The 23473-nt window shown below is 39.7% G+C and overlaps 3 protein-coding genes across 3 annotated transcripts in view; 2 read left to right on the top strand and 1 right to left on the bottom strand.

Annotated features, from left to right (window-relative positions):
- Positions 1–424: 424 nt before the first annotated feature.
- LOC126369787 (signal transducing adapter molecule 1) lies at positions 425–10919 on the top strand. The gene is made up of 8 exons (XM_050014384.1): positions 425–837; positions 3850–4058; positions 4802–5047; positions 5931–6120; positions 7741–7860; positions 8591–8739; positions 9038–9276; positions 10719–10919. Exons 1-8 carry the CDS (start codon positions 795–797, stop codon positions 10723–10725), a joined length of 1203 nt encoding a protein of 400 aa, XP_049870341.1. The 5' UTR covers positions 425–794; the 3' UTR covers positions 10726–10919.
- On the bottom strand, positions 10904–22952 carry LOC126367952 (uncharacterized). Its single transcript, XM_050011777.1, has 12 exons — positions 22511–22952; positions 21893–22106; positions 21663–21774; positions 21056–21207; positions 19592–20968; positions 18746–18935; positions 18223–18579; positions 17335–17564; positions 16645–16817; positions 15820–15990; positions 14770–14896; positions 10904–13933 (listed from the first exon to the last, which is right to left on the bottom strand). The coding sequence occupies exons 1-12, from the start codon at positions 22779–22781 to the stop codon at positions 13717–13719; spliced, it is 3591 nt and encodes a 1196-aa protein (XP_049867734.1). The 5' UTR covers positions 22782–22952; the 3' UTR covers positions 10904–13716.
- The window catches only part of LOC126369869 (arrestin homolog), a 164945-nt gene continuing 154532 nt past the window's right edge, over positions 13061–23473 (top strand). The window contains exon 1 of the mRNA XM_050014561.1: positions 13061–13183. The gene's annotated coding sequence lies outside the window, so the exon portion shown is untranslated. The remainder of the gene's footprint in view (positions 13184–23473) is intronic.

Here is a 23473-nt window from a genome sequence, read left to right as displayed (position 1 = left end):
TAGATCTGGTGGTTTAGACATGTGGTTCGGCGAAAAAATATTAGTTTTAGTGGCTAGTGGATTTTTTAGTGGATTAGAGTCCTTCCAGTTAGCGGTAAGTGACGAATTTAACCACTAACACAACCGAATATGGTTTATGAGTTACTTGAGCGAAAGAACCAATATAATTTATTTATTAGTACATAATACATACAATAAGTTTCAGATTGAGTAAGATCAAGATGCCTAAGCCACAGTACACCCAAAAGTTTCGTGATTGTTGGTTACGTGACCCAGTTTTAAGGGATTGGTTGCAAATAGTCGAAAGCACTGGTGATCCAGTTGCTAAGTGCAAATTATATGGTATATTATTAAGGAATTATTATTAATAATAATTGAATAATTTACCCTGTCTCTAGCACGTCTTTACCTACGACGCGGCGCTAAAGAGGGGGAAAAACATCCCACGATCTGATTGCACTGATTCGGCTTTGGGTTGTCTAGTGATTCTATAGTCTCTGCTTACCCCGGTGGGAAATAGGCGTGAGTTTATGTATGTATGTATGTATTTTATCTAGTGAAATTCTGGTGGTTCGAGAGACCGCTCAGTTTTAGTGGTTTCTGGTGGTTTGCACGGCCGCATTTGGTGGGCTGGTGAAAATAAAGTTGGCAACACTGTTCATTTCTGATTTCGCTCGATTGTTTTGTTGATCGACCCTGTTTTTTGCAAAAATATAATAATTAGACCATAAAAGTATAAAAAACGTGAAATTTACTGTTGATTTTGTGAAAACTGTTAAACATAAATTTCAAATATGGGGATTTTTGGAACTTCGACACCTTTTGATCAAGATGTCGGTTAGTATTTTGTGATGAATAATAGGCAGATAATGGTGATAGCACTGCTTTCTTTGTTATTGAACTGTTTTATACGTTGTTGATTGTCTTAGTCTTAATATCTATGTTGTACTATTAACTTGATGCCGTTAATAATCGCCTTAATATAAAATATTCGTCAGATTTTACAAAGCCAATTTTATTACTTCTTGGTCACCTGATGTAATAATTAATTTAACTAAGCTGAGTCATATTATTATAACTTTACCCTTATTTACTCCCTTTCTGTCCAGAATGTTAATTTGAATAAAAAAGTCATGAGTATCTTCATTATCTACCCATTGCACCTATGTGTTATGTAGGTACATACCAACATTTTTTTTATTAAATAACCGCAATCAGTTGCAAGACTTTCATCAGATTTGATGTGTGATTATTGAGTAGTCAGAAGTAAAGCAACCAATGCCACCATCTTCCATGGTACTCAGCACTCAAGAATTTCCTTTTGAGCCTCTTTACCCTGTTGCTAGTTTCTAACAGCATAGTTGCTAAGGGATTTGGATGGTTACTGAACCATTGCTTATGCCTTTTGTTGTACTTTTCAATTACTTCTGTGATTATTGGCAATTAATAAATATAACTTGAAATTAATTATCCTGCTACTCTAATGTAACTTAGGTTTTCCTTACCTTAGGTACCTAGTTATTGGGTTTAAAATATAGCCCATAAAGCAATGTAAGGAAAGTAATGAGATTCATTGTCCTTGTTCTACTAGGTCACTGCCCTTATCAACTTCTACACACTACTTACTTATGTTTGTATGGTTTCTTGATAGTATTATCATGGTAAAAGAAGATCAGGTATGCTCAATCCTATGACAAGCCGCCATTGCTATCCCACTGATGACATAAGTGTTACCATTAAATTGGTATCTCCAACATTACAAGGATGTAAATTTTATTTTTGAAAATTAAGTAAATTACTGATTAATGTATTTAATTACTATTACTTGTCACATATATATAAAAAATATTGAAACTGTAAGTAAATCTTTTAATTAAAGTTCAATAATGGTGCTAATTCCTGTAAATACCATCTAATTTTATTTTAAGTTATATCTGTCATTTTCTTATCCGCCGAAAAGGAAAGGGACGGGTAATCGACAAGCATAAATTTTATGGAACACACGTCAATTTTAAGCACAAATCTAAAACAACCGTCTAAAAATTCGCCCGGGTTATTCATTTATTTACTCATTCTTCCTAAAATTAAGAGCTGTCAATCATCCGTCCCTTTCCTTTTCGGCGGATAAGAAAATGACAGGTATAACTTAAAGTAAAATTAAGAGATGTCTGCAGGAATCGGGGCCATTACCTTGCTAAGTAAATAAAGAAACATTGGTGGTGGGTAATTTATTTATTACAAAATGGCAATGCAGGGTGAGATGAGGTCAGCTGGGCTAACCTTGAAATGTTAACCGTCAGTTTTGAGCATACCTACCTGGTTTTCCTATACCATGAGTATTAAATCTATATTTATTATAATATTAATTTGTGGTTGCATTGCCTTTTAGTAATATTGTGTCTGCATATTTGGATCTTAGAGGTGTTAATTATTATTATTATTGGAAGCACAGGCAGCACTTTGTGCTAATGCTAATTTGTTAATGCTAAAGGTATAGACTTGTAACGGAATACTGAGCATATTCCATTTTTAAATTCAACACACTAAACCTCAAACTCAACCCCGTGATCTTTTGTCAATTCAATTCTTGATTAATGATATACATCGTGATAGTGATATTGTAATGAAAACTTTGATGGAAGGTAGATACATAATACATACATACATACATAATCTCACGCCCGTAATCCCAAATGGGGTGGGCAGAGCCACAAGTAATCAAAGAACACAACACACACATACACACGACACATAACACAACATAGAACACGTTTAGCTGCTTGTCTTCCCGGGCATGTCGTAAAAACCGACAGAGGGATTGCGTCCTCTAACATGATGGACTAATGTTATGGGCGATAGGCTGATCCCTTATCACCATAAGGTTCATCATATCCATCTTAGGACTTCGTATCAACAGTGGCTGCAAGTTGTAGATACATAATGTTGTGATAAATATCTAAGAGTGAGTATAGACTTAAACATTTCATCAAATATTTTAATGTAACATGCTGTTCTTGCGAATGCTCGACACTGTTCACGAGTGGTAGAAAATTGAGCCCTATTGTGTATTTCCTTCAGTATGTAATATCATCTATATACAGGGTGTTAGTCATCGTAACGAATATTGATGGGGATGATTCAGACCATGATTCTGAGTTAATATCAAGTAGGATTTTCCGTCGCAAAAGTATGGAACTGAAAATAATAAAAAAAAACATAAAAATTTTCATGAACTATCACTCGTGAACAGTATCGAGCATTCGCAAGAACGTCACATTAAAATGTTTGACGAAATGCTCAAGTCTATACTATTTATCACAACATAATCTAGGAAAATACAATACTAATCAGTATTTAAAATTATCAATTACCTTATGTTTAGCACGTAGTAGAAAGGTAATTCTGAATGACTCACTTACCTTATCTAGCTTATTTGATCCCTGTATTGTGTAAGATCTCTCCTTGATTCGTATGAGTCATTAAAGTATTAAAAATATTGGAATCCATATTCTTCAGTTGTTGAGGATGGTCTTTATGGTCCAGTGGTTGAGCGTTGGACTCACGATCCAGAGGCCCCGGGTTCGAATCCCGGAGGGGACATATCACAAAAATCACTTTGTTATCCCTAGTTTGGTTAGGACTTTACAGGATGATCACCTGATTGTCCGAAAGTAAAATGATCCGTGCTTCGAAAGCCACGTTAAGTTTGTCCCTGTTACTATTTACTGATGTAAGTGACTAATCGCTTCTTGCCGCAAAATGCGATGACTTCGACGTGTACGACTCCTGTCTAGGTGCACGTTCACCTTTACATAGATACAAGCTAAACATATTTTTTATATTGTACAGAGAGAGCAACCAGTGAGAACAACACAAATGAAGAATGGGGGCTGATCCTAGAGATCTGCGACCGCGCCGGTGCGTCGGCGCAGGCGTCGCGGGACTGCCTGCGCGCCATCCTGCGCCGGCTTGGTCATCCAGACCCGCACGTTCAAGTACACGCCGCCACGCTGCTGGACGCTTGCGTCGCTAACTGCGGAAAGGTGTTTCATCTCGAAGTAAGTGGATTGAGACTTCTTTTCACAAGTCACTGTCGTCATGTAGTCCACCGAATTGCTTCTCAAACGGGGAGCGCCGTTTCGAACAGAAAGGATAGAGGGGCATGCCAACTGGTGAATGTTTTTATTTCTACTATCGCTTATGTAATAACCCATCCAAATTTAATAATCACCTTGCGTCAAGGACGTCGTCTCGGTTTGCGCGGGCCGGATTATATATAGTGGTGGAACATTTGCATTTGACCCTTTCCAATCTTCTTCTATTGTATGGGTGGATTACCAACCTCATCAACGCTGGTGTCAGGATTATTATTCAGCCGCCAAAGGACCCTTAGTAAGTAGTTACCAACGGGTTACCAATAAAGATGAAAGTGAGGAATTTAGTGTATGTACATAATGGCCCCGATTCCTGCAAACACCGCCTAATTTTATTTTAAGTTATATCCGTCATTTTCATATCCGTCGAAAAGGAAAGGGACGGATGATTCACAGCTCTTAATTTTAGGAAGAACGAGTAAATGAATGTGTCGGGTTATTGACTGATGTAAAATTTTTAGACGGTTGGTTTAGATTTGTGCTTAAAATTGACGTGTGTTCCATAAATTTTATGCTTGTCAATTACCCGTCCCTTTCCTTTTCGGCGTATAAGAAAATGACAGATATAACTTAAAATAAAATTAGATGGTATTTACAGGAATTAGCACCATTATCCCAGCATCTAAACCAAAAACTCTTGTTTAAAGGTAGCCTCACGCGAATTCGAGACAGAATTCCGTCGTCTGCTATCGCGCGCGCAGCCGGCGGTCGGTCAACGGTTGAAGGGTCTCCTCCGCAAGTGGTCGGAAGGAGAGTTCAAGTCGGACCCTCAGCTGGACCTGATCCCGGCGTTGGCGAAGCAGTTCCGCGCTGACGCGACTGACAGAGACACCCCGAGTCATTCCAGTCAGTCCACCGCCTCTGCCGCCGCCGCCGCCGCGCAACGAGAACAGGTACAGATTTGTTTTGTATGCTTATCACATAGTATTTCTTTTTGTTCATGACCACAATAGATTTAAGTACACATTATATCAGTTGCTCTTTGGTTTTGATGAAAAGTTTGGTCTCCGTAATATTAATCAAATCAAATTAAATATACTTTATTGCAAAGAAATAAATTTCAACAATCAGGCATAACACATGAATACTGTAACAATTTGGGCGGCCTTATAGCTCTAGAGCAATTTTTTTTTTTTTTTTTTTCAATTAATGAGAGGTTATTAATTCCTAGCTACATAACATAATCCTAAAAAGGTTTGTTCCTGACTGTTGACTAAGGATGCGAACGGATGTCGTGGAAGCACGAACTATGAAAATCTTCGCTTTTGTGGTTTAAAATAATAAATTATGCAGCACATATATTGTAATGTTCTTTTGCGCTTGATTCGCTTTTATGAATCTTAACTACTTACATATTAGAAAAGTTGCAGCTGTAACGCGTAAACGGTACAACGGCGGCGAGAATTGGCTAGTTTTCAACTAGTCAAATCAGTTACTTTTTTCGGAACGTCAAAACACGAAATGACTATGGGATTTGTTTGGAAAAGCACACTGTGACGTCGTAGGAAAACGTGATAAAATGTTGGACTTATTATTACGTTTTTCTTGATTAAACTTCATAGACAAGTTAAATAGAAAAAAAGAAAATGTTTTTCGTTACTTATAGATGTGTCTCGGTTTAGTACCTAATCAGAATTTCATAATTTATCTTGGACATAGTACACGACACGACCCAATTGGTACTACTCGTAAATCTAGTACCTACTAAGGCTACCAATGATACGATGTTGATGATGAAATGAGCTAGACATGTTTATGCCTGTGGTGGTTCTGCAGGAGGAGCTGGCGCGAGCCATAGCGCTGTCTCTCCGCGAGTCGGGCCCCGCGGGTCCGGCGGCGGGCAGCGCGCTGTACCCGCGCGTGGAGGAGGCGGCCGCCGCGCCGCCGCCCGCCAGGAAGGTGCGGGCGCTCTACGACTTCGAGGCCGCCGAGGACAACGAGCTCACCTTCCACGCGGGGGAGATTGGTCTGTATCCTTATTTATTCCACAGTGCATTATTCTGGGCCAGATTGAGGGTAAGCGTGCTAGAGGAAGAGCGGACCAAGTGGACCAAGCCAGCTTGTGGCAGGGGGCTTAAGGCGCTTCTCACACTGCCCCGCATGACACATCCGCACTCGCGTGGATGCATATTCTGTGTGTTAGACCGTGCGTGTTTTCTATACGAACGGAAGAACACGCATCCACGTGCCACGCTGCTTCATGCGGGACAGTATGAGAATCGCCTAAAAAAGCCACACCGGACCAGTTCATCTAAAAAAGCAATATTACTATTTGACATTTGTTCACATTGCGCACTTACTTTTGTATGCGCAAATGTCAAAATGCAATATTCCTTTTTTAGATGAATTGCTTCGACGTGGCCTTTTTAACCCCCCTGTACATGTGGCACAGCACCAAACCCAGTGAGGAACAACATGAATGAAAGAAAATTATTGATTAAAAAAGCCGTGATGATCCAGTTGGAAAAATGCTTGACTGACTCTCACTGTGAAGACGCAGATTCGAATTCTGGGATTCGGATCCGATTGATAAATATTAAGGACGAATGAAAAGTATGTCAGGATCGAAGCAAAGTTTGGGAACTGATATTAGGCAGCCAAAATACTGAATAGATTTTTTTTTAAGAACGTCTAGGTCTCTGTGCAAAGATTTTTCTTGCAGCTTGTTTTCCTCGGCTACAGGTTGTGAGAAACTGTAGGAGTTTTAGGCGGATGAGACGTTCGTCATGTAAAAAATGTCGATTCAAAGTGTAAGTTTATTACCTACTCAATAAAGATATCTCTCTTTATTTAAGAGCTGCGCTCTTGTCGGTGGAGTAATCGCCTCCATTTTCAATACTCCATAGAAAGGGCGTGTAGAACGGTGGTTTCCCCAATCGCCTTCCGTTCCGCAGTACACCGACCAATTTCTCAATCGGTGATGTTCTAGCTAGAGCCCTACCAGAATCAGTTTTCTTGGCCTCCAACCAGTACTGATGCCGCTGCTGCCCGGCATCAGGATGCGCTTTTGAAGTAGCGGCGCCTACTCGCTAAGTCACAAGAAAAAAGACAAAAAGATATATATACAGAAACAGCTTATATACGTCCCACTGCTGGGCACAGGCCTCCCCTCAATCAACCGGAGGGTGTATGGAGCATACTCCACCACGCTGCTCCACTGCGGGTTGGTGGAGATGTTTTTACGGCTAATAGCCGGGACCAACGGCTCAACGTACCCTCCGAAGCACAGAATCATCTTACTTTTTCGGACAATCAGGTGATTCAAGCCTGAAAAGTCCTTACCAAACAAAGGACAGTCTCACTAAGTGTTTTAGACAATGTCCCCATCGGGAATCGAACCCGGACCTCCGGGTCGTGAGCCTAACGCTCTAACCACTAGACCACGGAGGCTGTTACATACATACATATCGTCTCCTTATGCTGAAAACCACAAAGAGCAACACGGAAGAGAGTAGACATACGCAGGCGTCCTCCTCTGCGAACCTATATAGCTGTATATGATAAAGATATATTTGAATGTATTTTCTTCACAACCCACATGACATACTACGGAACTTGCGATATATTAACTCTTATTTCCTTGTAGTGCACGTGACGGACTCGAGCGACCCGAACTGGTGGAAGGGATACAACGACCGCGGCGAGGGACTGTTCCCGGCCAACTTCGTCACCTCCGACCTCACCGAGCCGCAGCCGCAGCCATCAAGTCAGTTACATTTTACTATTAACCATAAAATAAGGAATAATACTATGTATAGTACGACAACTCTCCGCTCCCCACCAGCGGCTGAGCTAGGTTTTTACACTTCTCTCTTCCAGAAAATCTATTTTTTCAACCCCTCTTTGTTCTTCTTTCCGTAATCTGATATCATTTTTTTTTGTAAGACCAACAATTACCGATATAAAATACATCACAACAGTATTACAACAGCCAATTACATAAAGATGTTCGAATTTATAAGACACACATGACAAGGAGACAAAAGATATAATATGAAAAACACACACACACATAGCTAACAATGTGGAAAAAACTAGAAACTCAAAATGTAGGTGGCAGCACTGTTGAGTGTTCCTAAATTTTGACAGTTCGCCATATTTTCCTGCTAAAATTCATGATAAATTGCTACAAAATGTGGAGCAACGTGGAGTGTATCCTGTCTGATGGATGGGTTACGAAAAGAAAAGCAGCCATCACCTGGAAATAAGTTTCTAAGTTTTCTTTCCGAATTTTAGGGAATATAATACAAAACTATGATTTTAAGGTAAACACTGCGCAAAGGGTTATAGTGTAAACATAACCAAAACAATATGTTTGTTTACTCAGAATAGTATGGGAAACTGTCAAAATGTAATTACACTCAACAGTAGCGACATCTGACGGGAGAAATACAGTTTTTATCCTCATTATATTTGGTTTGTTACAATGTGTTCAGAGAACGAGGTCCGCGGCGGCAAGAGCGTGCAGTTCGCGGAGAGCAGCAGCAGCAGCGGCGCCGAGCAGCCGGTGGAGATCGACGAGGCGGCCATGGACGCCGCGCTCAACCTGCTGCACGAGGCCGATGTCGAGGCGCGCAACGACGAGGTAACATAACATTGCAAACAAAACCACTGACTCACTCTCGCTACTCACGTTCGCTAAGATTTTCTAAAATAGCGTCTGAACCCATTACGTATACATTAAGTTATATTATATATTATACAGGGTGTTAGTGACATCGTAACGAAAAGTTTAAGGGATGATTCAGACTATGATTCTGAGATGATATCAGCGTGGTCGCTTAAACCCGGCCCGGGGAAGACAAGGAACCGAACGTGTTTTGTTTTATATTAGCTCTCAGAGCATAGAAGCTATCGTGTTACCGTAGCGTGTTGCCCCGCAGTCGCCGCTGCAGGCGCTGGAGGCGCGCGTGGTGCGCATGGGCCCGCTGGTGGACGCGGCGCTGGAGCGGGCCGACACGCGGCACGCGCGCCTCACGCAGCTGTCGGCCGAGCTGGTGCGCGCGCTCAACCTGTACCACGAGCTCATGCGCGACCCCAAGCCGCACCCGCCGCACCCTCCGCACCCGCCCGCGCCCTTCCAGGCGCCGCCCATGCCCTACGCGCACCCGCCGCCGCCCAGGTACGAGGGTTATGTCATTATGTCGCACCCACTGAAACCCTCATATTCATATCACCACCGTTATGCCAAAGCTACGAGTACGCTTTTGCATTCCTCCGCGAGCACCATCTCGCAACACCGCTTGCAACTACGACAAAACCACACAATAAACTAATACTACGTACTATATAACGCTATTGCACCATACTAGAAATGCTAGTTCAATACTTTCACGCCGGCCGAGACGAACTGGAGTAGGGTTTGTAGGTTAAAATGTGCTAGAATCCCACATTCTACTCGTCAACCTTGCGTGACATATTAGTATACTTAGGAATTCAAAGCGAAAAGTAGAGATTATCCTAATTCTGATTGCCAACGTAAAACTAATACTTGTATGCGATGAATGTATCTCTGACTACCCCAATTTTCATTTCAGATTACTGATTTCCGACAACAGATTACAGATTGCGGATAACGGATTACGATAATCGGTTGTTTAAGCTAAAAACGCTTGGAAACCCTACTCTAGTTCGTCTCGACTGGCGGGGACGTGTTGAACTAGTATTTCTAATTATGCTACCACGAGGTATGATGCCGGTTGATTGCGGGGAGGCCTGTGCCCAGCAGTGGGACGTATATAGGATGTTTATGTTATAGAACGGTTACGCTCCGCATATCAATATGTATCTATCAATATGACGTCACTCCCTCTGGGTTTTACTTTAGTCTTAAATGGCCGCTCCGCCTATCAATACAGTCATGAGCAATATGATGTACCCACTTTACAACCCTGTCGCACTATCATATTTGACATTTAATAAGAGTTACGGTTTAATTTGTCAAAAAAGTTAATGTGACATGGTTTCAAAGTGTATACATATTAGTACTCGTGACCGTACGTATCGGGCGCCGACGTCACTCCCTCTGGGTCTTACTTTAGTCTTAAATAGTAAGCTAAGGAATAAGGGGGAAAGCATGTAGACTGTCTCTTTCGCACTTACGCGTCAGGCGGCACACGGTAAGAATAAGAGCTTTGTATGGAGTGTGTGAGGTGGCCCAAAACTCTTAGCATAATACAAGCTCATGACCATTTTCCCAATCATGCTAGTCAGTAATAATTACATTAAATAGAATAGAATAGAAATTGTTTATTATAAAAAGACGCCACATACAAAGACAAGACAATACCATGGCTTAAAATTTTTCACAAAACAATTACATAAAGCGTAGGGGGATGTTGATTAGAATGATCATAAGGTGGTAGTGGACGTCCTGAGATAAAAGGGCCTCACTCAGCACAAGTCGCGGCGTGAACCACGACGCTGGTATTATGTGGACCCTGTTGGGTGAGGCACGAACGTCGTTTTTCATAAATATGCGTTAATATTCGTACATAGAGTAAATATTACCAAATTTTTTGTAAATTATGTTGATGGAATAAAATTTTACGTTTATATTTTCAGATGCTGATTGCACGGAAAAAGTGGTACGCGCCTGAAAATTACGTTTGTACATAATAGTTCTTATTTCACATAGCTTGAGAAAATATGCTTTTGTATACTGAATTATTTAAATATAAGAAATATGTTAGACTATGTTCTGGTGCTGATTCCAGTACACACCACCTAAATGTATTTTAAGTTATACCTGTCATTTTCTTATGCCCTGAAAAGGAAAGAGACGGGTAATCGACGGGAATAAAATTTATGGAATACATCAATATTATGCAGAAATTTAAGAACCCTCCCAAAATTGTATATTAGCCAATAACCTGAAAGAATTATGTTAACAGCACCCGTCAAACTTTCGTTATTTTAAAATTAACAGTTGTCATCCGTCACTTTCCTTTTCGGCGGATAAGAAAATGACAGGTGTAACTTGAATAAAATTAGGAGGTATCTGTAAGAATCGGGGCTGTTGTGTTTATAATATTGTTAAAGGGTGGCAAGTTAACAAGGCATATTTTCTTAAGCTATATATTGATAATATATTCAAATTATTGTAACTACTCATTATTATTATAGAATTATGGAAATATAACAAGTTATTATTTAAATTAAAATTGTTTTATTGAATAATAGTGTCACTTATAAAATAATGCACAATTAACATAATTATATACTGTAAAAAGAATCAATACTTAATATAGTAATACTCCGCTTCTTCTTTGTACCAATAAAAAGTAACTTATTATTAACGCGATGTGAAATAATTACATTTAAAACACCTCTTTGACAGAATAGAAGAAAGCGAATGGACGAGTAATCGACAAGCATAACATTTATGGGACACCCGTTTGACACACGTACATTTCAGGCAGAAATATAAAACATAGCTCTAAAAATTTTACATTGGTAAATAACCCGAGAGAATGAAGTTGACAGCACACGTCAAGTATGTGTGTATATACCAGCGAGACCCTATTTGATTCTCTCGGGTTATTCATTCATTAATTTTAAAATTAAGAGCTGACAGCTGTCAATTACCCGTCCTTTTCCCTTTCGGCAAATTAGAAAATGTCAGGGATAACTTAAAATAAGTTTAAATGGTGTCTATAGGAATTAGCACCATTGACTACTTCAAATTACAATTGTTATGGACGATAGGCTGATCCTTTGTTACCACAAAGTTTATGATTATGTCTTGGGACCTATAGTAACAATATAATTATACATTGGTTGGACTTCGCTGCAACTTGTCTCTGATTACTAGGAATTAGGGGTGTGAGTTTATGTATGTATGTATTGATAATACAGAATAAAGAATTAGATAAGAATTCTTGCTTATATTTGTGACATGCAGCCGGCAGTGAAGCATTGCTTCTTGCAAAAACTCGTTTAGCAATCGTGCATGGGGATTCTCTTAAAATGCATAAATAGTTTTGTCATAATTTTAATTATCATAATCCTTTACGCATAACGTTTTTAAGCATAATAGTACTTTCCCATAATTACATCTAAGAATACTGGTTTGTTAGGTATAACTTATTTTTGGACTAATATTTGTTGGTATAAATTTGATCCGCATATAAATAAGTATCCATAATTCTTTTTTAGAATAATAGTGTTTTGTCATAATTTTTACAAGGCATAACAGTAGGTTAGGGTGCGGCGGGGGTGGCCCTCGGGCCACCCCTACGCCGCCAGCATGTTTATCTTACACACGAAAAGTATACTGAATGATGATCAACAGCATGAAATAAAGTCAAAAAATATAAAAAGTCACAATCATGAACCAAATGCAGCCAAGGAAAAAGTAAGTTTCGGAAATGTTCAAAGTTGTGCCAAAACTTTTCTTATTCGGAGTATAGTTTTTATGCTTATAATAATTATGCTTATATATCATTATTGTCATTAATTATTAGGCTTATAGTAGTTATGCGTTTCAAAATTATGCTTAAAAAGTTATGACAAATTGATACTATGCGTAACTAATAATAGGACAAGTAACATTATGCCATGGTAAATTATTACATAAAAATTTATGCATATAAATAGAGAACCTCGTGCATGACGTGCGGTTTACGTGGACGCAGAGAGCCTTACTCGTAGGTACATATTATAATACCATCGACATTTCAATATTGATAAATTAAAAGTTTAAATCCCCAAATCCACTTTTTAATTATTATAAAATATATCATGGCATTTCAAGGATCGAGTATAAGAATTCTAATACTTGGTCATTGGTGGCATTTAAATTTAGAGCTTCCGGTAGCGCCATTGATTGCGACCCGCAAGCTACTAATTTCCGTCGCTAGGTGGCGGTGGGCGTCGGTCAGACGGTCAGTTCGTCCAGTAGTCCAGTCTTCCGCGAATGGCCGCGAAGATATTGACAGCTGTGAAGTTTTCGTGAAAATATTGTGAAAAAGTGGAAAATTGTGCCCTGGATTGCTATCACGGACTATTCAGGACCGCTCCCGTATTATGTGAGTCTTTTTCTTTAATAAAATTGCTTTATTTCATAACTTGTTTGTCCATGCTAGAATGAAGAAAACGATGAAATTTGAAACCATGGCTTGAAAAGTTTAAAGTATCAAGCGGTGTTACGCTTTCGTTATCATACCGGTATGAAATTACGATTTCCTATTAGAATAAGGACTAATACTACGTACTATACACCAGTACCGTAGGTACCGGTACCTTAACCTTTTCAAGTCCTTGAAAACGACAAAAGTTTTCGTGTTCGTAATTTTATGTGCAGTTAGGATATTTCAGGGAAAGGATTATAATATTAAGGCTAATGCAAGATAGGGTAGGCAAAAATCAACCCCGAGTTTTGTCAGACACAAAATAGCTAATACAAAATGTGCCATTGTAATTTGTAATTAATACCCGTTTACTTCACGACTCCTACGACAAGTAGTTATGACGTCGCTGGGTCCTGTATAGGTAAACCTACATTACAAAAACGCAAGTCCTGCTGTTTTATGATCTTTTTACTCTTTTTATGTAGAGAGCATTATAACGTGCAGACCCTGAGCTCCTTGGCAAAATCTTGCTCGTCTCTCTCTCCGAAGCCGCTGTCGGTAGCGTCGGGCGAAGGCGACTGCTCGGGCCAAGCGGGGCGCAGAGCCGCGCGTAGGGCCATTGGGTGTTCGCGCAGATATTCCACCACTTGCCGCGCTGTCGCTCGCTCGCTCGGTATCGGGTGCCAACACATTGCTGTTACTTCGCACCTGGATAATAGGATTTATATTTAATTATGTATTGATTATAGAAAAAACCGAACTGCGAAGGATTGGAATAGCCTGTAATACCTAGTAGTTTCTGTATTCCAAACAAAAACAACAGGACAAGAACAGAAAGGAATCTATTATTATTTAGAAGGCAGGCACTTGTAAACAATTGATGATTGCCTGTATCTTCCTCTTGTCTACTTACCTATTTGGTCTTTCTATTGTTCATATATTTGTCAAGTCTTTTTTTTATGTTTATTTTTGACGTTAGATACCGACACTAGGTACTTCTTCCGGCAGTCTGTTCCATACTTTCACGACTCGGTTTGTCATGAAATGATTTTGAATTTGTCAAGACCAGAGTGAATAGGGTTTGCTAGATCGATTGCCCTTGAGTGAGATTATGAGGTAGGTAGGTATGTTGCAGAATGTAGAACCAGATATTATGTGAGAGCCCTCAGGGATATCCGTTTTTCCGGGCAAGTACCTACCTAGTATGTCATCCGCGGAAAATGTAAACAGGTAGTTCCCGTAAAAAAAACACCTGATATGTGAAAAAAGCATTCACCTAAGCATTCTAATTCCAAATAGGTATCCCTACCGGTAGAGATAGCTTTTGTTCGTTCAGTACAACTTACGTGTACATACATAAGATCACGCTTCTTTCCCATTGGGGTAGGCCTGACCACTGAATTCTACGAAAATACAAGACAATGTGTGAATGCGCGCGCGCGTGTTGGTGAGTGTGAAAGTGTAATGTTATACGTGTATATATGTATATACCCTAAAATGTTGATGATATTATTATATAGTTGCCTAGAAAAACATAGACTTACGTATGATAGGAAGCGTCTCGAGGCAGCAGCGGTCGGCCTCCAGAGCGCACGTACGCAAGCACCCTCGGCGGTCGCCACGTGCCGAATGGCCGCGCCCCCAGCGTAGTCACTTCTAGTATCATCACACCTTTCAACATAAACGCTGGTTATACTATTTTATACAATGTCTGAAACAGAGGAGTCTGCTGCCCAGTTGCACTTGTTGATCAATACCCATCATAAAAGTTACGCAATGTCCGGGGCGAGCTGTCAGTCCTATCATGGGTGACCGTTTAGGTGTCATTTCGGGTTCTTCCGTGCTTCGGAAAGCAAGTATAGACGCTGTTCTCGGCTACTGACTCATATCAATAGTCAGGGTTATTTGTATCGCTAGCGGTTCAGCGAATTACACGCTTAGTGGGTACTTCGGTGCCGGGACATATCACAAAAATCACTTTGTGATCCTTAGTTTGGTTAGGACAGGCTGATCACCTGATTGTGCGAAAGTAAGATGATGTGCGAAAGGAAGGCATGTTAATCCGTTGGTTGTAAGTATGTAGTCGTTACATGAGCCATGTCAGGGGCCTATGGCGGCTCAATAATAACCCTGACACCAAGGTTGATGAGGTTGATAATCCACTTCACAATCCACACGATAGAAAAAGATAGCATACTTATTTGTATTGCAAATTGTCTCTCCGATTCTAGTCTGAACTGACCCGGAACATGAAGGATAGTAGAAAATTGCAGATATATAGTAGAATGATAGTGGTAAGCCACCATATACGTAGTTTTACAACCACTTCGAATCCGTCATTTGACGGACTCGGATCGGAAAAGAATTGGATGTAGAGCGAAAACGTCCTTAAGCGGTTCCACCCAAACGAATGCGTCAAAGTTACGGTGGCGCGTCGAGATTAGGAAAATCGACGATATTAGACTCACTCGACATCGTAGTTACCATAGTTACGCCCACCAATTTGCTATTAGACTACAAAATCCCATCGCGCAGCCCGTGACCTTGACGCATCGGGCAGGATGGATAGAATAATAACCGTTTTTGTCACTTACCTAATGCCCAGACATCAGAAGCGTATGAGAATTCCCCATGTTCTAAGCACTCCGGCGCCATCCACGGCACGGGAAACACCCCACGTCGCTGGCAAATGTATTTGTAGTCAGATTCCATTTCTTTTTCTGACGGCTCAACATTGGTTTTCTTACCCACCGATCGTGCTAAACCTAATACCGAGAAAAATATCTAGTTAGTAAATCAAATTACTTAATAAATAGTTTATCAATCTTTTTGTCACGGTTTATGATAAGTGTTGTCATTTGTAACATAAAAATACCTTAAAAAAAAGGTTATAAAAATATATTTTTTTACTTTATAATTAATTTGATATTAATCGATCTATCTGTTATTGTCGGATGTGTTTGTAACCTTTGTAATTATTAAAGTGAATTATATGCGAAGTGGCAAAACTCTACTATAGTCTACGAGTGGTAATACTAATTAAACCACATACACTTGACCACCACATACATTAAACCACTAAATGTGACTTGTTGACGTATCTGGACAAAGCACAAAATCAGAACAAGTGTCTACTTTTTTTAAACATAGGTACATAATCTCACGCCTATGATTCCTAATGGGGTAAGTGGACACAAATAATCAGGAGACAACTTGCATCAACTCTTGAAGCGAAGGTATAAGATGGATATGCTGAACCGTATGTTGACAGGGGATCACCCCATCGCCCTTATCATAAAGGACATAATCCCTCAGTCGTTTGTTACGATATACGTTTGAACGACACAGAGCTAGACGCGTTATGTTTCTTATATTCGCCGCCAGTCCAGCATATAATAAGAAATAAGAAATCTCCGTACCAAAATCAGCAAGTTTGAGGGAGCGGCGTGCGTCGATTAGACAGTTGGCTGCCCGTACGTCGCGATGTACCAGCTTGCGGTTCACCAGGTACGCCAGGGCTTCTGCAGCCTCTCGAGCTAGGCGGGTCAGCTCCTTTGGAGACACTTGCAGAGACTCCTCGTCAACACTATCTCTGCTCAAATAGAAACAAATAACGAAACATTTTAGTGTTATAGAATCTATTCATGTATATGTTTGGATTTGGATACTTATGATGATAAAATCCTTCATCATCATCTCCCTAGTCCCTCATCGTCCCGTTTTTCACAGGGTCCGCTTACCTAACCTGAAGATTTGACATCTCCGGTTTTTGACAGAAGCGACTGCCTGTCTGACCTTCCTACCCGCGAAGGGAAAACCAGTCCAATATAGCTTAGGTCACATACCTCCGAAAATGCTTTTCTCGGGAATGTGGGTTTCCTCACGATGATGATAAAATCCTTAGTTTGTGTAAATACTCGGCAGACGATTTTATTCCTAGTAATACATGAAACTATACTTGTTCTTACGTTTCAGACTAGGTACATGTAGGTAGCAGTTATACCTACACATCGAAAAGTTATGATGTCTGTGACCAAGCTCATCGATCCTGGTGTTAGGGTTACTTCTGCACATGGAACGACTATACCTAAGTAAATAAATGTACTTACTTATCGTGCATGTACGGATCTCTCTCATGTATTTCAGCAAGGTGATATCTCGCGCGTAGGTAATGGAGTAGATCCCCAAAAAAGGCGTGTTCCATTAAAAGCAGTGGTGGGCCATCCGTAGCGCAAACGCCCACCAGCTTGATGACATGTTTATGTTTTAACGACGCCAGTGCACTGGCTTCACGCAGAAATTCTGCTTCTTCCGCTGCTGATGCGTCTTTGAGTAGAGCCTGTGAATTTAAAAAGTACATAACATAACATAAACAGCCTATATACGTCCCACTGCTGGGCACAGGCCTCCCCTCAATCAATTTAAAAAGTTATTTACTCAAAAGTATTTCATGCCATAGCACCGGTCAACAAACCGGAGGGGGTATGTAGCGTCCACCACACTGCTCCATGGTTGATGGTGATAGTTTTAGCTGTAGTTGCATAATAGTCACATTTTTCTTATGCTTATAGAAAAGAATTCCCAATCTATGTCATCTTCTTCTATCATGTGGGTTGTAAGGTCGATTACCTACCAACCTCCACATCCCTGGTGTCAGGTTTATAAATGAGCCACCAAAGGCCCCTAACGTGACTCATGTATGATTACGTACTTACATCAGGAAGTAGTAACCGGGGCCAATGGCTTTACGTGTCATCCGAAGCACGGAACATTTTACTTTTGGGTAATCAGGTGATCAGCCTGCAATGTTCTAACCAAACTAGGGATCACGAAGTGATTTTTGTGATTTGTTCCCGCTGGGATTCGATCCCGGGACTTCCGGATCGTGAGCACAATGCTCAATCACTGGACCACGGAGGCCGTTAATCTATGTGATAATTTTACTATTAGAAGTATTGCTATGTAGGTGAGGATGTCGTTTTGTTTTCTAAACATACCTTAACAGCAACAGAGGCTGGGGCGCGGTTTGGCAGACGCAAAAGTCCAAAACGGACTCGTCCAAAGTGGCCCGTACCCAACTCTTCATGTAGCTCCAACGCTGAACGGTCTACCAAATAAGTAGACAGTAGCGACGCAGTTTTCTGACACCTCGCCAGGAAACGAATTAGGATCTCGTGGTCACGGTTCATTAGACGTCTGAGGCGTGCTCTTCTTGCTAACCACAACGCTACGGGAGTCAATAGTACCACTACTGCCGCGCAAAGCAAAATCCCGTCGTGGCAATTTGGTGTGAAGGGATCCCCAGATTGAGTAGTTAAACACCGGCGTGAACCGTCGTCTGGTGGATGATCGATCTGTTGAAAAGACTTCGTAAATATTATAGATGGTAATTCTATTCAATTATTTTACTGCGTACTTATATTAGAAAATTTTGCAGTTCTTGTTAATCCTGGTTTCAATACAAACGTGAACTTTAGGTACTACTTAAGTGACGTTGCAATCAGCTAAATACACTATTACCTTTTGTATATTTCGTATTTCTTTAACATTATCGTCTTCGTCTATTTGCCATACTGCAAGTAGGTCGCTATTGTTGCCTTGCCAAGTAGATACGTATACATATGGATTGGCCAAAGCGTGCTGTTTTTGCCGCAGTATTTGCGATGCACCCGCCACTGATATGTCGCTTTCCAACATCCTCGCGATTTTGCTAAATAAAATAAAAAATAAAAATTGTTTATTTCACAATGTCATTCTATAATTCCACAGTTGTTCGATTTTACAGAGGTGCATTTTATATTCCACCCCACTACATTTATTCAAAATGATAATGTTCACAAGTCAACATTACATATTAAATAAAATTATATTCAATATTGTTCCTCGTAGTAAACAAAACTGTCTGTCTCATATCTCTCTCGTCACTTTGGTCAGCTGGAAGAAATCTCTTTGTTTAGATAAGACCTGTACTATCTGTTTTCTTTGTACGCTCCTTGTGTCTGTTTTATTGTGTACAAATAAATAATAATAAAAATAAATAAAGTCACGCCAAGTCACATAATTATAATTAATTTATAAATTTAAAAAGATAGTTATAAAAGGTAAGTCAACTTCTCCTTTTTATCAACCAAATTAGAATGGATGGACTTCGCCTGCTTGTCAGAAAGACGTCTGAGGAAGTAGTCAACATAGTCATTCGATTTAAAGGCCCAGGTTTGATTTAACCCTTATTAAAATTAATTGTGTTACCTGTAGTTGTACGCTACCGTCTAGGTGAAGCATATTTGTTACTCGTTGAATGGTTAAGAACTAGAAAAGTGAGCAAGACAACCTTTGTTATTAAAATCATTGCAAATGTTTACTAACCTAGTCGTGTTACTGGCATGTATATCATAGCGTAGTTCAGGATGTCTTCGAAGCACAGCATTCAATCCGTGAGCCATCATTAAAAGTGCATCAGCTAATGATGCTGCGAACGGAAGGATGGGTCCATATTTAAATATCGATTTTAGGTCTTCCTGTAGACTCTTATTTGCGCCAGAATTGTCTGGATAGAATGGTGGCCAACCACGCCACGAGTACGACACAGTGTGCACTTTAACGTCTTCTGAACATATAGATTTTGCAGTTGGATGCCACTCGCGAACTATCCATACGAAATATGGCGATGCCATGCCCAACCTTGAAGCTTCGCAAATAACTTCGTTTGCAATATGAAATCCGGCGTTTACAAAAAATATTCTTGCTTGAAAGTTGCTTAAACTTCTAAGGGTATCTGTAATCTTTGTCGAATCAATAAAAACTTCTTTGTGAATTATTTTTCCATCGGCCACTAAATTCGCAGTCAAATCTTCAGCGAGTATCGAATTTTCTGAAATTAGAGCAATGCGTTTCCAATTATGTTCTTTGAAGAATTTTCGGAGAGCGCGTGTTAAGGGTTGCAAGCGACCGTTAGATGTGCTCGCTGAGTCATGGAGATGTGCACGTGTTGGAGGCATGTCGTAGACCATCAATTGCGGTCCCGTGATGGAGGCGGCAGCTTCAACTGCAGCCGCTGTTCCAGCCCCCGCTGTTGCTATCCCCATTAACCATTGCCATCGTCGACTACGAGTTAATATTGTTAATTGTCGGCTTACAACGTTGATATCACTACAGTTAATTTTGTGACACTCTATTTTTAGCTTAGAATTATCTATGGCCTTATTAACGTAGTTATGTATTACTTTTAGTACTTCCATGTACTGGTAATATAACTCGTCATTACAGATTTGGACTTGTATCCAAAAATAGGTATCAGATGTGTTGGTCCATAGGTCAATTTTTTCGATGTTACTGTTTGCCCACGCGCAGGCGGATTCTTCGATGTCGTGCGTATTTGAGATGTCGAGAACTTGTCGTAGGTCTTCCGGTTTGGGTTTAAACCTGGTGAATAGGCCTCGAATTCTAGGAGCATATTGCCGGAAAATGTCTATATCAGCCAAGAGGGCCGTAACTTTGGAGGCAGTAGAGATAGTATCTTGAGATTGAATCATAACTTTCCTTAGATAGTCTTTCTGTGCATCTTCCCAAAGGTCGTAGTCATAGAAAAGGTACGAGCTTGTATTGTTTCTGAGCCAAGTGATTAATTCTCTGCGGTTTTTAAGTGTAACGGAGCAGAATATTTCAGGCATTGGAAACATTGTTGCACTCATAGTTTCCGACTTCAACACTGGAACGCACGTTTGACTTGTGCCATTACTGTTTCTGTGAATAAATTGTATAATCATTTATTATTGACAGGTTTCATTTGAAATCACTCTCAAATCAATCAATTGTACTATTTAGACTTACGTTACGTTTTGGATAAAACCACAACGTTGTAGCTTGTTGTTGTCATTGTAGAAGTACCACGTGTCATAGTCCTTGCAGTTGGAGTCGTTGGCAGCGTATATTGAGAGGCTGGCGTGTAAACGTACATCCAATCCTAAGGCTGTGCCCATCACCTGCATATTGAATACTCAGTTAGCTAGGTTCATTCTGAATGTTACAGGTGACCAATATTTACAACGAATATCTGCTTTCTTCAATATGTCCTGAAATTGTAACTCATTACACTCCTTGATACAACAGCTGCTAAGACGTTCAAGAATCATGCTCATTCATAGTTTTCTTAAGTGTCTATAGTACAGAGATCAGAGTGTTTAGCTCTCGATCTGGAGGACATGAATTTGTTTTTTGGTGGAGACGTCTATCATAATAGTGAGACTGTCCCCAATTCGTTGAGCATAAGTTGAATCACCTGATTGTTCGAAAATAAATTTCGTGTTTCAGAAGGTATGTTCAGCCGTTGGTCATAAGTAGTCCCGACTATTTACTTAATATGTACTTCAATAAGTAGTCGTTACATGAGGAACGTCAGGAACTCAAGATCATTTGTTGATAAAAAAAAGATAAATACCTCTAGTCGATGCCCGGCGATATTGCAGGATGTATCCATCTGTGCGCAGATTTCGTCCAATTTCGGACAGTCTTCTAAGGATGTCAAATTCGCATCAACATGTATCATGATTCTGTATTAGAACAAAATATTTGTGAAGGTAAGGAACTATTTTCATGATTTAAAACACAACATACATTTTACGATGGTTATAACAATTATAAAGAAATCTATTCTGGTATAATACTTACTCCTCGTATGCAGTTCCTTCAAGATTTAGCAACCTGGGTAGAGAACTAACGAATTCACAAGTGGTACGATTGTCAATTCGAGTAGTAACATTGGTATAGCCAATATATCTTATAGCTGTTGCCAGTAACGCCGCTGTAGCTACACTTGGTTCTCTTGGTGAACTCCATATCACTACATTACGGGCCTTTTTATGTATGTAAAGAGTTCGAGAATCTGTAATAGATTACGGTCAATACAATAAATATCAATTCAATTAGGTCGTGGAAGTCGTTGTAGATAAAATATGAAATTCTGATTACTAAATAAAGACAGACCTAAAAGTAACAAAAAGCATTTTCTTGTTTCTCTTTAGGTAACTTATTTATAAATTTTAGGCAAGAAAAACGTAATAACGTAAGCTCGACATTTTATGACGGTTTTCTATGACGTCACAGTGTGCTTTTTCATACATATTCCGTAGTAATTTCGTGTTTTGATGTTTAGTAAAAAGTAACTGATTTGACAAGTTGGAAACTAGCCTATTAAATGGGTTGGTGGGGACCGTGCGCCACAACCTGTACTTTACATTGGATCTTGATTATCCTTAAGTAAAATATTTGAATATTTAAGGTACTTACTTGATTTGTATCGATTTTTAAATTTAGTGCAATGGCCAATGGTTTTGATGTTAATATCACTAGTTATAGCTTTATCGTCATCCAGTTTTGTAGTGTTCTTATCAGATCTTGTATTGTTCGTCGCTCCACCCACTTCAACTCTTGATTTCATATCTTTATTTAAAGCTCCATTTCCAGCCCCGACATCTACATTATCTGCGTTAGTAGTACCCAAAGTGATACATACTGCTAATAGCGATATCGAGAGTGTGAACAAATTCCACTTTTTCATTGCTGTCCTAACGCTACAGGAAACGGGAAGCAAAATATCATATAAATTTTGTTTATTTTACCTATTACTTCGATGTTCGTAGAAGTGTACATGTGGATTGTATGTACCTATTCGATGTCAGATTTCGATGGTTTCACAACAAATCTATTCTAGTTTTAACCATCTTTATAGAGACGGGGAAAGGGGGGATGGGTTAAAATTTATGCATTAGTAGTTGTAGAGATTACCAGTTATGATAGACAGACACCTAAAGGGTTCCTTTCTACTTTTGGTACGGATATTTAAAAACGGGGGAGATTCTCATCTTTGGCAGGGATGAGCTATCACACTGGTACATCATGGTAACGCCATGTGACGCTACCGCCAACAAAAGTGCAGTTGAACAACCCACAAAACACCAAGTTAATGACATAAGATTAGTTACCAGTTTGATTAAGATTATTAATTATTAAAAACAAATAGTTGGTTCTTACTTTTATTCCGGGATATGTAATGTACCATAGCATAGGTTTTCAAACCTACTAGATGCACAATATTATACCTCTCACATAATACAATGTCACTATAATTAAATGTATTTTATTTAAATATTAATTGAAATGGATCAGTGGTGCTAACCAATGAACGACTTAACTGAAACTGTTCTCGATAAGGGAAGGAAAATCCTTACTATATTCTAAATTTAGAAATAT

The sequence above is a fragment of the Pectinophora gossypiella genome, chromosome 1 (assembly GCF_024362695.1).
Source record: "Pectinophora gossypiella chromosome 1, ilPecGoss1.1, whole genome shotgun sequence".
NCBI classification, from domain to species: domain Eukaryota; kingdom Metazoa; phylum Arthropoda; class Insecta; order Lepidoptera; family Gelechiidae; genus Pectinophora; species Pectinophora gossypiella.
This window is presented reverse-complemented; position numbering and strand designations above follow the sequence as displayed.

What these genes read in the sequence shown, in the direction of transcription:
- LOC126369787 (XM_050014384.1), top strand. Translation starts at nt 795, where the DNA reads ATGGGGATTTTTGGAACTTCGACACCTTTTGATCAAGATGTCG. An exon ending in ACCTTTTGATCAAGATGTCG is followed by an intron (nt 838 to 3,849) that starts GTTAGTATTTTG and finishes TATATTGTACAG; the next exon opens with AGAGAGCAACCAGTGAGAAC. An exon ending in CCGCCGCGCAACGAGAACAG is followed by an intron (nt 5,048 to 5,930) that starts GTACAGATTTGT and finishes GTGGTTCTGCAG; the next exon opens with GAGGAGCTGGCGCGAGCCAT.
- LOC126367952 (XM_050011777.1), bottom strand. Translation starts at nt 22,781, where the DNA reads ATGAAAAAGTGGAATTTGTTCACACTCTCGATATCGCTATTAGCAGTA. An exon ending in TAAAAATCGATACAAATCAA is followed by an intron (nt 22,107 to 22,510) that starts GTAAGTACCTTA and finishes AATCTATTACAG; the next exon opens with ATTCTCGAACTCTTTACATA. An exon ending in CATGCCAGTAACACGACTAG is followed by an intron (nt 18,936 to 19,591) that starts GTTAGTAAACAT and finishes TATTTTATTTAG; the next exon opens with CAAAATCGCGAGGATGTTGG.